Source organism: Balaenoptera physalus (assembly GCF_965194825.1).
Source record: "Balaenoptera physalus genome assembly, chromosome: 18".
Classification (NCBI taxonomy): Eukaryota; Metazoa; Chordata; class Mammalia; order Artiodactyla; family Balaenopteridae; genus Balaenoptera; species Balaenoptera physalus.
The window spans coordinates 4,066,117-4,081,266 of record NC_138899.1 but is presented as its reverse complement, the minus strand read 5'-3'; the positions used below and the strand labels follow the sequence as shown (position 1 = coordinate 4,081,266).

Genomic DNA, 15,150 nt, shown 5'->3' with positions numbered 1-15,150 from the left:
CTCTTGGCAGGGGAGCTTGGCGCTACCAGCTCCAGGAGAGAGCAACTCCAGCCAAAGCAGCAGGAGTAAGCGTGGCCTGCCGGATGCAGAAGAAACAGGTATGTTTGGGGCACAGAAGCGGCTAAGAGTCAGGGATCCCAGTTCACAGGTGAGGAGGAGAGGGGAGCCAAACAGGACCTAGGAACTTGGAAACTTACCGTGCCAGCCAGGTGTGGCTCCAGGGCAAAGCCAAGCCCTGGCCGATGTCATAGGCCGACAGCACGTTTTGTCCTACAGTGAGCAGATTTCGTGGGGAGAGGTATTTATCTGTGCGGCACTTTAGGAAAGGGGCAAGGGGCCCACATTTCCCCTCAAATAGGTAGTTCGCTCCTATGTCAGGAGCATCGTCTGGCAGTGCAGGAGCAAAGCACCACGTGCCAGTGCAGAATGAGCTTTTGTCAGAGGAGGGCAGCCAGACAGCATCTCCTGGGGGGCGTAGCCGCTGTGAAACCACGTGTAGATAAGCCCGGAAGCAGGTGCATGTTTGTGCTTTATTTGGTGTCTTGCTTTTTTAAAAAAGCTTATTGTACACACACACACACACACACACACACACAGATTTTAATGCTTTTCTTTAATGTGTGCTTCTCCTGGAGCTCCACACGTTTATAATCTTCTTGTAATAATAGTTCCTTAGTGATTGCTACCTTTCTTCCAGCTCCACGTGTTCCACAGAATTGTATGGATTCCTGATACCTCAGGTTTGGTGGGGCCTCCCAAGACGTGATTCAGCTCTAGTTCCTTCATTTCAGGGCTGAGAAAGAAGCATTTGCATTGCATTTACTAATATTGCAATTTAACAAATCCTTGGTGCTGTTTCCCTTTTATTTTGAAGGAACCTTTTCTTAAGCCCCTAGAATGTGCCAGGCAGGCTTGTACTAGGAGAGGTGTGTCCTTTAATCTTCATGGTGAGTGTGAGGCAGACCCAACAGGTGTAATTATTTACATGTATTTGTACTTCTGAACAGAAGTGCACGAGAGACCGAATAGGTGTCCTATCACACACACACACACACACACACACACACACACAGGATGCTCCTTCTGTAAACTTATTTGTCACTAAATGCCTTATTCGTGGAAAAAATTCTTCCTCGTTTTATACAACCGTAAATTTTGTATCTGGTTATCATATCTTTGTGCCAATTATCAGAAACAATTGGGTTTAAACATTTTAAAACTGGAAAACACTCACATTTTTACTATACTTTAACATCGATTATTTTCATATTTTGCGTTTTATCATCTATATTTTTTACATAACTGAAAAAATACAGTATATATATACTGTGGTATATTTTTATATTCACTTATTACACAATATACGTTTTCCTTGTTTCTAAGTAATTCTCACACATCCATATTTATTTGTTATCATACAATTATTTATCATGATCATTTCCAATTTTTTTGATAGAATGGAACATGCCAAAATTTTTGTGCAGATCTCTTTGTTTCTGAGGAATTGTATGCATATATTCAATATAAATTCCATACATGGAATGTCTGAGCCAAAGAGGATGAACATCTTTAACACCCTTGCTACCTGTTGCCATACTGTTTTCAGAATGAATTACAAAGGTATGCAATCAGAAATGCAGTGTACAAGTTCACCACATTCTTACAGCATTTTATCTTTAAAAATATATTTTGGCTAGTTTAGTAGTTGTAAAGCAGTGCCTCAAATTTAATTTTTTGCTTGCTTACAAATAAGAATTATCTTCTTTCTGCATATTTTGATAACTTCTAATTTTATCTTCTGCTAATTTTTATTTATGGCTTCCCTCATTTGTTCTAATTTTAAAATAATTTTGAATAAACTCTATATTAGGCATATTGTTTATCAAAATTTTGATGTAAATATTTTCACAATATCTTGCAGTTTTTTAAACTTGTACGGAGATTTTGCATCTGTATATTTTAATGTGATACACTTTTTAAATTTTCTGTAATACATCAAAGCTAAAAATATATTTGTTCATAATCTCTTAAGTAGTTTATTCTTTTCTCTGCCATTTTGAATTTTTTTAATTTAGTGTTGTAGTTTGGTATTTAATCCATTAGTCCTGGAGTTTATTTTGGTAGGTCATGTCATACTAACTTCCTTTCTTAGGAACTTCCTTCCTTCCTTCCTTAACTTCCCCTTTCTTCTTTTACTTTTTCCTTCCAAACTGTTGCTAAATATCTTGGCCAAATTCATTAGATGATTCTTTTTAACTCATTTGCATTGGAACGCTTACTATATTATATTAAGTTCCTCATTTATAGTTGAATCTATTTTGAGACTGTTTTTTTTCATTGATTTATTTCCTATTTATCTGTATTAAATATTTTAAGTAATTTTATAATAAAGTGAGCTTCAATGTCTAGTAAGGTGAGGATGCCTCAGTCTTCTTCAACCTTGTCTGCTAGTATTCCCCTGCCTCTAAATATTAATATTAAAAATAAACCCTAACTTTTCCATTCCAAAGAGGATATAGACTCATTACAGCAGATTTAAGAAGGAAAGAATTGAGTAAGAAATCAATAACTCCCTGAGTCCCACTTGACCAAAATATGTTCTATTAATTTTTTAAAATTTCCTCCCATGTGAATATTTTTTCATATTTGTGTTACTAGGGCATCCAAAAATTGTATACTGACAAAAATTTTCCCCAAATAATTTGCAATTTTTAGAAAGTTTGGAGAATAGCAGAAAGTTCTAACCAATGAATCAGAATGCACCCAGTTTCCATAGCCCAGATGTAGTCACTATGGTCATTATCATGGTTTGCCTCAGATTTTTATAAACCCTCATGTAGCATATATATGGTGTTTGTGTATATATATATATATATATGTGTTGTATATATATATACTGTATAAATATACTTAGTACATATATATCTCTAAATCTCTCTCTACATATATTTATAACATTCATAGATCCCAGATGAAAGGTGTGAAGACCAGAACCTTAGTGATAGGTAATATCAATTATTCCTGGTCAATGAAATTGGCATGAATGTTGTTTTAGACACTATCCTTTTGTGCAGGGAAAATTTATTTTGTTTAGCCTTACTCCAAAATTAATGCATATATATATACCAAGAAGGTTGTCTGAAACTCCATGATTTTTTTTTTTCATGATTTTTGTTTGTTTTCTGTTAAATACAGAATTTTAAATTTCACAATAAGACAGTTTTCCTTACATAGGTTTCACTATTCTTTCATAGTTAAATGAAAAAGGGTTTACTGCTATTAGAAGTCTTAGCATTTTCAAATAGCTTGTTAAACTGCTAAAAAACATAGAATTTTCAGTAAATGATATAGTATTTGATCTCAAGCTTTTTTTTTTAAGCCACGTCAGTAGTACACTCAGTGGATTTATACTTAACAGAATTATAATATCATTCTAGATTTTTTCTAAAATACTCTGCTTTCTGTATATACTCCTCAACATCAGTTTGCCATTATTTTATAACTGTGTCAAAAAGGTTCACAGCTGAATATTGCTAAGTAACATACCAGAATGTTACTCGTTCTTATTTTTCTATAAATCCAACCCAAATTTCACCAGGCATCTCAATTTTATTGTGTGGATATTCAGTTTGTAAGTAAATTTCAGTATGTTGTGGGCTAGAAAGTCGAACCTCCCCAGCACACAGCAAGCCCAGTTATTGCGTTGGCATTTGATACTCATCACATATTACCTAGGAAGGTTGTTTTCTTTTCATTTGTGTATACCCCGTCTGTTCAACTAAAGAGTAGAGACTTCTGTGGTCTGGTCCTATTTCTCCTTTTGTATATTCATCATGACACTTGCACCCTGTAGGTATTCCATGAATATGTGTTCATCAATTTTGGGCTCAATATCAAATAAGATAGAATGATTTGGCATCATTTTTGGGGGGGGGAAGGGATTTTCCCATATTTCTTCATTTGTCAGGTTTTGATCAAAGGCCATCTTATGAAATTTTTTTAACTTGACCTTTAAAATAACTAATTAACCAAAGAATCAGCATGATCATAAAGCTAAAGTCGCAGGGGCAGTCTGGAAACCCCTTGCTTCAGACTCTCTTGGTGCACCAGGTAGAGGCACTATTTGGGCTCATTGAAAAGTCATAGAGAAGCTCCCATATTCAGCAACTTCTTTAACTATAATTTCATGGGTTTTTAGCTTAAGTTTTGAAATTTTAATCGACATATTATTTACATACAGAAAAGGGCGTGTATCTTCAAGACACAAGTCAGTGAAATTCACAAGCTGAACAGCAGTAGATGAAGGGCAGACATCACCATCAGCCTACACACCCCTTTAGTATTTCTTGCAGACCACCCCCGGAGTAAACGCGCTGCTTTTACTTCATTCTAGAATTTGGTGCTGTGGCTCCAGTTTTATTTTTCTTAATTATGTTGTGTTTCAAATGAAAGTTTCAGTAAGCTTCATGTGTTTCATAAGATAATTTCTGATTATAATATAACAAACAGAAATGTGGGGAAATCCAGGATTAAAATTGCCAAATGGCTTACAATAGCCAAAAATTCACTTTTAAGCCCATAAGTGTATTTGGAGATAGTCCCAATTAAAAAAAACAAAAACACTAAAGTCACATGGCTTTGAAAATATTACGCATGAAAATTTCTTCACAGATGAAATCATGATGACCCACGTTTTGAACCTGCACTTAACTATAATTCTATTTATCTTAAGAATCTAAAGATAAGGATCTTCAGAGTCCATCAAGAAAGTGAATTCTTCCAAATGGGTTCCTACTGAGCTAAAACAGTTTATTAATAAAATTAGGTGACCTTTCATTTTTTCCCTTGTTATTCAGTAGGGAATTTAAAAGTTATCAGAAACCCATGTATTTTAGATTATAGAAAGACAAAAATTGTTTTTTATTAATAATGTTTATTATATTCATCTCAACTGTAATATTAAAAATAGTGGTGAAAGGGACTTCCCTGGCAGTCCAGGCTTAAGACTCTGTGCTCCCAATGAAGGGGTTGTGGGTTCTCTCCCTGGTCAGGGAACTAAGATCCCCCTGCTGCATGGCACAGGCAAAAAGTTAAAAAAAACCCAAAAAACAAAAAAAGTAATGAAGTGGTGAAAGCATGAGCATTTCAAAGAAATATAAAAACAAGAGCAGAAAAATTTGCCCATATTTTATCTTTCAAATATTTCTTGTAAAATTCTGACCAATCTACTTTATTTTTCTCCATTTTTAAATAAACTTTTTGAAATTATTTTAGAATTACAGAAAAGTTGCAATAACAGTGCAGTGAGCTGCCATATACCCCTCATGCCGTTTCCCCTAATGTTAACATCTTATGTTACCATGGTACCTTTGTCACAACTTAGAGACCAACACTGGGATTTAACTGAACTCCCGACTTTATTTGAATTTCACCAGCTTTTCCGCTAAGGTCTTTTCATGTTCCAGGAGCCATCCAGGACACCAGAATGCATTTAATAGTTTTAAAAAATCAGAGTTTTGAATATAATGCACATAAATTAACACCTAATAGTATAACTAAAGTATTTCTCTGGGGTAAACATTTTTGTTGTTAAACATAAAGATATCAGTACTATTAATATTTTTGAAATATTAGTATTTCTTTCTTGAAATCCATAGTCCATTTCCTTTGCAAGAAAAGATGGGGCGTCTGAGGGGTCTGTAACATCCAGTCTCTGCTTCATTGGCATTTTGGGCTCAGCTGTAACTTACAAGGCTGTAAAGTGAGTGTTAAAAGCATGCAGTGTATAACTCAACCATCCTATTTGGCCCCAGATGAGGCTAACGGCAGCCTCTTACCCAGCAAGGGTGTGTTCCTTCCTAGAACAGAAACAGCTGGCTGCTGTCATGGTGATCTTTGACCAGAATCTTCCCTGAGTGTTATTTTTCTTTTCCCCTGCTTCAAATAACGAGAGCCTTCTTTTCAGTGTTGCAAGAGCTGGATTCTGTTCAATTTCCACAAAAGTATTTAAAATGGAAATAGTGACCTGGTAACCAAACCTTTGAACCCTGTTCTTATCAAGTTTAAAGTTTTGGGAAACAGAAGAGCCAGGAAGCGAATCAACCAGTGCAGCCAGAAGCGATACTGTATCTCTTCCAATCTTCCCTGACCTAGGAGGTCCAAGCACTGTTCTAGTTGTTGGATATTGATTAGAAAACAAACAGATAAAAGTTTCCCGTGCATTGGAGATTACACTGCAGTGAGGTGGAAAGCCATAGAAAAAAATCAATAAACATAATTAATGAGGAAATTATAATACTAGAAAATGTCAAATACATTGCAAAAGTGAAAAATTTAGGGCAGGGTTAAGAGAACCAGCAGAGTTAAGGGTGAAGAAGGGTAAGAGGACATGTCTGTATTTTAAATAGGGAAGCCAGGGTAAGTCTTTCTATCTAATCCCTGAAAGCTCAACAATTCTTTATACTTTCAACATTTAAAAAAATTGCAGACATGCGTAGGTATTTTAAAAATAAATTCATAATGTCGAGGGATGCATTCTCATTAATAGTTCGTAGAAATGGGTGATATTAGTTTTAATGGTTAATTATGCTTTTTGTAGGTCAAGTCCTACTTACAGGATCTGCATTGGGCAGCTGCTCTTTTGTTGTGGTGGGATTTTCCTTGACCTAAATAGACATTTCTCCAAAGAAGATACACAGATTGCCAACAAACACATGAAAAGATGCTCAACATCACTGATTATTAGAGAAATGCAAATCAAAACTACAGTGAGGTATCACCTCACACCAGTCAGAATGGCCATCATCAAAAAATCTAGAAACAATAAATGCTGGAGAGGGTGTGGAGAAAAGGGAACCCTCTTGCACTCTTGGTGGGAATGTAAATTGATACAGCCACTATGGAGAACAGTATGGAGGTTCCTGAAAAAACTAAAACTAGAACTACCATATGACCCAGCAATCCCACTACTAGGCATATGCCCTGAGAAAACCATAATTCAAAAAGAGTCATGTACCACAATGTTCACTGCAGCACTTTTTACAATAGCCAGGACATGGAAGCAACCTAAGTGTCCATTGACAGATGAATGGATAAAGAAGATGTGGCACATTTATACAATGGAATATTACTCAGCCATAAAAAGAAACGAAATTGAGTTATTTGTAGTGAGGTGGATGGACCTAGAGTCTGTCATACAGAGTGAAGTCAGTCAGAGAAAAACAAATACTGTATGGTAACACATATATATGGAATCTAAAAAAAAAAAATGGTTCTGATGAACGGAGGGGCAGGACAGGAATAAAGACGCAGACGTAGAGAATGGACTTGAGGACACAGGGAGGGGGAAGGGTAAGCTGGGACGAAGTGAGAGAGTGACATGGACATACATACACTACCAAATGTAAAATAGATAGCTAGTGGGAAGCAGCCGCATAGCACAGGGAGATCAGCTCGGTGCTTTGTGACCACTGAGAGGAGTGGGATAGGGAGGGTGGGAGGGAGACGCAAGAGGGAGGAGATATGGGGATATATGTATGCATATAGCTGATTCACTTTGTTATACAGCAGAAACTAACACACCATTGTAAAGCAATTATACTCCAATAAAGATGTTAAAAAAATAAAAATTCCTCAAAGGACATATTAAAAAAAACAAAAGTATCCCCATTTCTGAGGAGTTAGAGAAGAAACAGACTTTTCTCAAAATAGAGGAGACACCTACTGTGCAAAGCTCTGAGGTAGGCTCTCCAGAATATACAGAAAAGGGGAGAGAAATGAAATTAGCCGAGTGTGGTCCATGTAAAAGCTCTGGGTTAGGCCCTGTGGACCTATGATTATCATTTGCCCTCTTCATAACCCTGCAGTGCTGGCATTATTGTCTGCATTTTAGGTGAGAGAATTGAAGCCCAGGCACAGCCAACCCCTCTTTTCAGAAACCCAGTATTGAGTTGGAGAAATTTTAAAAAACTAATGTAAATCAATTAAAAAATAACAATGTCTTTTGCCTTTACAAAACACATGCAAATTATGACTTCAACTAATTGTCAACACTATGAAATAGATATTGTTTTTTTCATTTTACAGATAAGAAAAAATATTTCAAAATTAAGTGTCAATCTCATGATTAAATAGCTAATTGGTTTAAGAACTAAGGTTGAATTTATTATCTTGACTATAAATTCTGAGTTTTTTTGATCATGTGAGCTATATGTGCTTAACATTCAAATAAAGCACCAGATTTGAGAAAAATTATTGGATCCTGGAGAAGCCTAAATTATTATTAATATTATTACCAGTGAGAAGGATGGCTAGTTATGGAATCATAGAATGTCAGTAGTGGAGATCACAGACTGAAAGATTATCTAGACCATGGTCGAGAAGAGCTGAGCTGGGTTTTAAAGGTTGATAGATGTGGGTAAGAGGAGAGTATATCCAAGGTATGGGAACAGTAATAAAACAGGAAATAGAAAAAATACAAGAGACCTTATTATAGTAAGCGGCCATCTCCTTGGGGATTTTTGCAAATGTTGATTGATTGAAGTTCAGGCTTTCCTCTTCTCCTCTCCATCCCTCTCCTCTGACTGTCCTGTGTCAGGTAGACAAAGAAATGGAAAATAACTGCTTCCTGGTATCTGCTGACACAAGCTGTGAAGCTACACTTCAGCTCATCTTTTTTCTCTTCTATCTACTACCCTAGAGCTTCTTCTGGCAACTAGAGAGTAAGAAATTCTAGAGAAATAGCACACAACCATTTACTTTAAAAAATATTATAGCGTGCTACAGTTCTGTGGATGACGTTTCAAAAACTTATTGAGATTATTCGTTATGAAGAATGTTTTCCATAAAACCATGGACCCAGAGATTTATAGTTACAGAGTTCAGACATCATGGACATAGGTTTTTTTTTTTTAATGGAACCTATTTTCCCTAAAACATTAATTTAATTTGATTTAACATGTATTATAAATTTGGATGTAAGAATGAGGTTTTTAAGAATTATTTGGAAAGGTTAGATGTTGGTATGATATCTACTTTCTTTTCTAAATTGTTCCACAGATTTTTTTTTTAATGTGCTGTAAATCAGACACTGCAAATTTGTAAATGATGGCCCTTAATATGAAGTGACTCACAGTCTAGGGATGGAAGCAGTTATAGAAACAATTAGTACATATAGTGAAATGTATTTCAATAGATGTGCGTACAAAGTGTAATGGCATCAAATATTTAGCTAGAAGGATCAGGGAAAGATTTGATATGTGGCCTGAGCCCTGAAGCATGAATGAAGTTTCACCAATTGGAAAGGTGAGGAATATTTAGCCGTAGGGAATGGCGGATACAAGGTCCTGGAAACATGAAGCCGACCTCCTGTTCTGAGAAGGCGTGTTTAAGTACAGTGGGGGTGGGAGAAGAGGGTCATGAGGCTGTGCAGGTAGACTTGGATTTTGTGTGCAAAGAGACCCTTTGAAGGAATTATAAACATGAAAAGGACAAGATAGGATTTGGGTTTAGGAAGATAATTCTGGAGAAAATACAAGTGATGGACTAGGAATTGTAGAAAATGGAAGAGGCACAACTAGGCAGGCTAAGGTAATTGTGAAGAATGGTGAGGGTAAGATCTGAATTTAGGCTATGATGCTCCCCATCTTACCATTTCTCCCTCTTTCTCTTCCTCTCTCTCTCTCTTTCCCTCTCTCCCTCTCTCTCTCTCTCTCCCTCTCTCCCTCTCTCTCTCTCTTTCCCTCTCTCTCTCTCTCTCTCTAGCTCTCCTTCAGCCAAACTTGCCACTGTTCAAAGAAGCCTTCCTCATTGGATCAGATGTCTGGGCACTGTATCTCTCTTACAGTTGCAATTTTAATTCTGCTTTGGTGCTACTGATTCATGCCTGTTCTTCCCACTAGATTGTAAGCTCCATGGGGGTAGGAATTATATCTCCTTTTTTTTGGTATCCCTGAGTGCAACATGTGACACAAATTTAGTGCTCAGTAAAATTGTTGAATGGATGAATGAGAGATGAAATCTTAATTGAACGAAAGTTAAAAGTTCAAACCATTAGAACTTGGTTATTAGTTGAATTTCAAGATTGAGGAGGAAGGAATAAGGCATGTTTATAAAGTTTCTAGTTTGGGCAACTCAGAGGACAGTTATATATCCACTAAGAGAGAAAACAGAGAAGGAGTGAGACGTGAGTGTGTGTGGAGAAGATCAAGAAATAGATTTGAGGCAGATGAAACTTGAGGTATCACTATGGCGTTCAGGTGGGAATGTCCAAGTGGGAGTTGAAAATGTAACAGCCAACTGTGCAATTTATTGCTACCTTTCTCCAGATATTCAGGTGTATTTCTATTTTTGGTTTTACCTTCCTTGACTTCAGACCTGTTTGCATGTTGTGTTATGAAGCTAATGTCCTTCACTGGTAAGTTAGCGATACCCAGTGCCTTCCGAATATGCGTCATTAATAAAGTGAAATATCCTAAAATAATGCAAAGAAGTCATGACCAAAGAAAAAACATCCTGTGGAGATGATGACAACTATAAAATTGGTAATTTTAAGTTAAAATATTTGATCATTTGCAAAATTAAACAACATTAGATGAAGATGGTATTTTTGGGGGTTTTTTTGTCTTTGTTACTTTACTCTTACGAGGCTACCAGAGGGCTGCCATCTTACATATCCTGCCTTACTTTAGCCATAGAACATGATTATATTATGAGTGGTACATGGCAACTTGCAGTTCATGTCAAGACTCTTTCTGTGCACATATACACATAGAAAATCTTCAATTCAAATGTACTTCTTTACTTCTATCAGTTATATTTATTTCTACTTTATCAACTTCATTCCAAGCCCTCCAAAAATTCAGCACCCCTTTCTTACTTCCCCAAGGCCTGCTGCCATCTTTGTGAATTCCCCAGAATTGAAAACCTGCTTTTATTATTAGTTTTTAATTCTCCTTCAAACACATATACTCATTAGTCAGAAACTTTTAAATTTTTTTCACAGTTTGTCTTGGGTGCTCCACTTATATAGTTGCATTTTAGACCAAATCACCCACATATTATATTTATTACCAGTCAAGAGCTGAACCTTGGCTTTCATTCTTCCTGTACAGCAATTCGTTCTACACATAGACACATGTATGATCTTTCTCAAGCACAACAGGTATCAGGCAAGCCCCTCTCAAGATTAAGAATTCCTAATATTTTTTCTATTTTCTAGTAAGTCAAATACAGACTTCTCAACCTAGCTCCCTAGAAATTCTTTCAAGACTCTCTCAATTCATTGTTTTTGTAAGTTACCAATAAGTAACTTAATAAATGTTGCCAGTTACACAAACTGCTTATCCCTGATCAAATAAAACTTTATAATCCAGTTTCCACCCCTAAAATTGTGTCTTCCCATTCCAGTAGAAATGTTTATCCTAAAACCATGATTTCTTTGATTTCTTCATAAATCTATGCCCAGCATTAGGTCAATATTTAGATCTTTAAGGGATTTCTCTTAATTAAACTTTTCCAGCCACTGATGATTTATTCAAAACTAGCTCAAGAAAATTCCAACTCCTACATTTGTCGTGACTTCCGTATACGGAATGAAAGCTCTACAGAAATGAAGACAGACATCATCTTCAGAGTCCTCATTCTAGAAAAATGTACAATGTAATGAGTAAGACAACAGAAAAAAGAAGAAAGATAAAAGAAGATGAAGGAAGGGCACCTCATTCAGACTGAAGAGCTTAGACGAAGCTTCTTGAATGAGATGAGTGAGAACTATGGGAGTTAGTGGGTGTAGGTCATATGGATAGGACACGAGTAATGGGAAAAGCTCATTGTGGGATGCTTTTCATGGGAACCACGCATAATCTGCAATAATTGCATTATTTACGGTAGTTTCTATTAGATTTAGCTTTGTTGAAATAATGTATAATAAACTGGATTCCAGTTTGAAAAGGTTTGGTTCCAACACAGAAAGCAATACAACAGATATTAGCAATTCCATAAACCTATAAATCTCTTTTCCTGATTAAAAGCCACTTTAAAAGGTGGCTTTCAATCTCAATCAGTCCAACCACTATTCTAATTGTGAAGTTGGTTGGATTTTATTATATCAAATATTGAGCAATAGCAAATGACTTTTGTCTAAAAGTTCTTATTTTAGGAATTCTCTTTTGTAAGCTAGTTTTGTCATCAATAAAATGTTTTGTTTTTAGAAATATTTTTCACATGGTTTAATATTATGAGTAAATTTTCTTATGCTGTAAAAATGTACTTAAGATTAATTATCTGTGGTTCTCACATCATTATAATATGAAATATTATACATACATATATATATATTTAGAAATATGTGTCTCCCTATTGACACAGAAATGTTTTAATGTATGCTACTGCCTTGCGTAGTTAAAAAGATAAACCATTCTCAAACTCTTGTATAATTCCCCTCAATTGTAGCAGCAGGAAAGATGTGTGAAAGACATTTGAAAACCAAACATAGTCAATTAATACTACAATTGTTATCAATATTATGTTTCTTATATTAGACTATGCATTCTCAAAACTCTTGTGGTTGGATATCTATGCTATTGGGAGATACAAAAGCAGTACTGCTCTCTTTTGGCCAACTTTTTGTGAGCAATAATCTATAGTCTAAAATCAGATCTATGTTGAATTGGAAAGAGAGTCCTAAAAGACTGAACTGGAGATAAGTTGATAATAGATATCAAATTCCCTTAAAAGGAAGAATTGAAAGCTGAAGAGGTAAGTAGCACTGATAGGGTTGATGGGACCTGAACAGCATCTAATGAGGGCAGGATGGAAAGTCCTGTTCTTATTTCCAAGAACTTGTCTTCTTGAAAAGCCCAGTGACTTTCTCTGGAATAAGGAAAACTAATGAATAGCACTAGCTTTAGTGAGTATAATTCGAACACTACTCTTGAACTGTCATTTTAATATCTCATTTTCTTTTCTGAAGAGAATTTCATGAAATAAAAAATTCTCTCCATAGTGTATTTTCTTCTAAAAGTTAGATTTCTGCTACTGTGTGATAGAATAGACCATAGTTTTTCAATATGTAGGTTGTGGCCAAGTTTTAGTTGGCTTTGGAGATTAAAATTCAGATATTTTCATATCAGTTTGGTAGTTTCCAGGCAGCACTCATTAGGTAAACCCCTTTCTGTCTAAATAGAAAAGGTACGTCTCCTACAGGAGTCTGTGGAAACAGTCAAGGAGAGGGCTACTTGGAATAGTATTTCTAGGGACTTCCCTGGAGGTCCAGAGGTTAAGACTCCACGTTTCCACTGCAGGGGTGCAGGGGGCAAGTGTTGGATACCTGGTTGGGGAACTAAGATCCCAGGTGCCTCACGTGGCCAAAAAAAAAAAAAAAAAAAAAAGAAAGAAAGAAATAGTATTTCTAGTATTTCCTTGGGCCCTTTATCAGCTTCACTTGGTCTTCTTGCTCTCCTAATGTCCTTCCCTCATGTTCCCAGTTTATTTGGTTCGATGCTACTAAGAACAATACCACTAATAATAGCCAAGATTGACTTTACAATTATTATGTCCCAAGTACAGTACTAAATGTTTCAGATGTATTATCTCACTTAATCTTTACAATATGCATGCACATGACAAAGGGAAGACGGAAAATTTGGAAATTGAACTTTGACTTTCATCAAGATCCTCTTCTTTTTCATTGTGGAGGAAAGATTAGAGCTTTTCATGCTCTGATTGGCCCTTGCATCCCTCACAAAACTTATCATGGTGCCTTGTATGTAGTAATTCCTCAAGAAGTGTTTGTTAGAAAAATAGGTTTAATATGGTGACTCCAGACCTTGTGCTTTTCAGACTTTGGCTGCTTTGGATGTTCTGTTGTTCCTTTCTTTCAAGCTGTCCTTATTCACAGCGTTTCTGCCTGTTACGATGCTTTTCCATGTTTTCTGTGGCAGAGGGTCTGCCATAGTAACTGCAGTAATGAGTCACATTTCCCTGTGGCATAGATATCGCTGCCATTGTTTTCCAGGTCAATAAAAGAACCACAAAGTGGCCAAAATGTTCTGCTCCTATCCAAACCATCACATTAACATAAAAATGTGTTAGAAAAGTCTCGTGGTTATAAAGGAATTGCAGTTTTTAACATTATAGTTCCACCTTTAAATACCAAGGGAAATTTCTTAACAGATTTTTGTATGTGATCACTGCCTGTAACAGTATTCTTTTTAGGCCTATGCATTTGCACAGCTTCAGAATATTACATAATTATTACATCTGTTATTCCATGTTTTCCATTAGTGACTTGCAGCAGGAACTCTCCACTCTGTTAATAAGCTCCTAAAATGTATACGTTGCGAAGCATGTTTTTAAAGCATTACTTCAATGCAGAATAAAATACTTGCTATATAATAAACTATCTAAACTAATATTTTCTTAATTTAAAATAGGCACACTTAGGTTCATGTTCCATATTTTTCATAGATATTTACTGCTTTGTTTTCTTTTCCTACAGGCAGTGTACCTATTTTGCCTTTACCTGAAGGCATTGTCTTTATTTAATAGAGTAGTTCTGTACTCTTTGGAATGCTCTGTGTAATATTCTATATATGATGTGTGATGTGAATTGATGCTTCCCAGAAGCTTTACTGGTGATACAGTCTCAGGGAAATCTTCCATTTTATCTTAAAAAGACGTTGTAGCTCTCTTTCTCTTTCTAGTCCAAAACATTTTACCAAAAGCCTGACTTCAGCTCCAGAGTGAAACAGGCGTGATTAAATTCTGGCCCTGTCACTTTCTATCCCTGGGGACTGGACAAGTTGTTTACACTTTCCATGACGTAGTTTCCAGTATGTAAATCTTGGGATTTTTGTGAAGTTGCCTGGATTTATATTAGCTCAATGCATTTTAGCAATTATTTTTATTTTCAGTAATGTTAATAGTGGTATTTTCAGTACTAGTGAGTTATTACTTAATGTTAGATTTTTTAAAACAAAAAATTATTTTAGAGTAATCTGATGATTTGGCTTGTGTATTTGAGAGAATTGAAAAACAAATGACAGTGGCTAAACTTGCTTTCTATACAGGCATAACATTTTAGAATAAGTTAAGCTAAACTGTTCAGATGATATACTTACTGTATTTCAACAGCATATAGAGTTTTTCTAA

General features: G+C 35.7%; 1 protein-coding gene across 3 annotated transcripts in view; it reads left to right on the top strand.

The window, feature by feature from the left end:
• The window catches only part of TNFSF13B (TNF superfamily member 13b), a 52,420-nt gene that overhangs the window by 11,180 nt on the left and 26,090 nt on the right, over positions 1–15,150 (top strand). For all 3 annotated transcript variants that reach the window (XM_082435289.1, XM_082435290.1, XM_082435288.1), the window contains one exon: positions 11–98. In XM_082435289.1, coding sequence (XP_082291415.1) covers positions 11–98 — 88 coding nt within the window. The remainder of the gene's footprint in view (positions 1–10; positions 99–15,150) is intronic.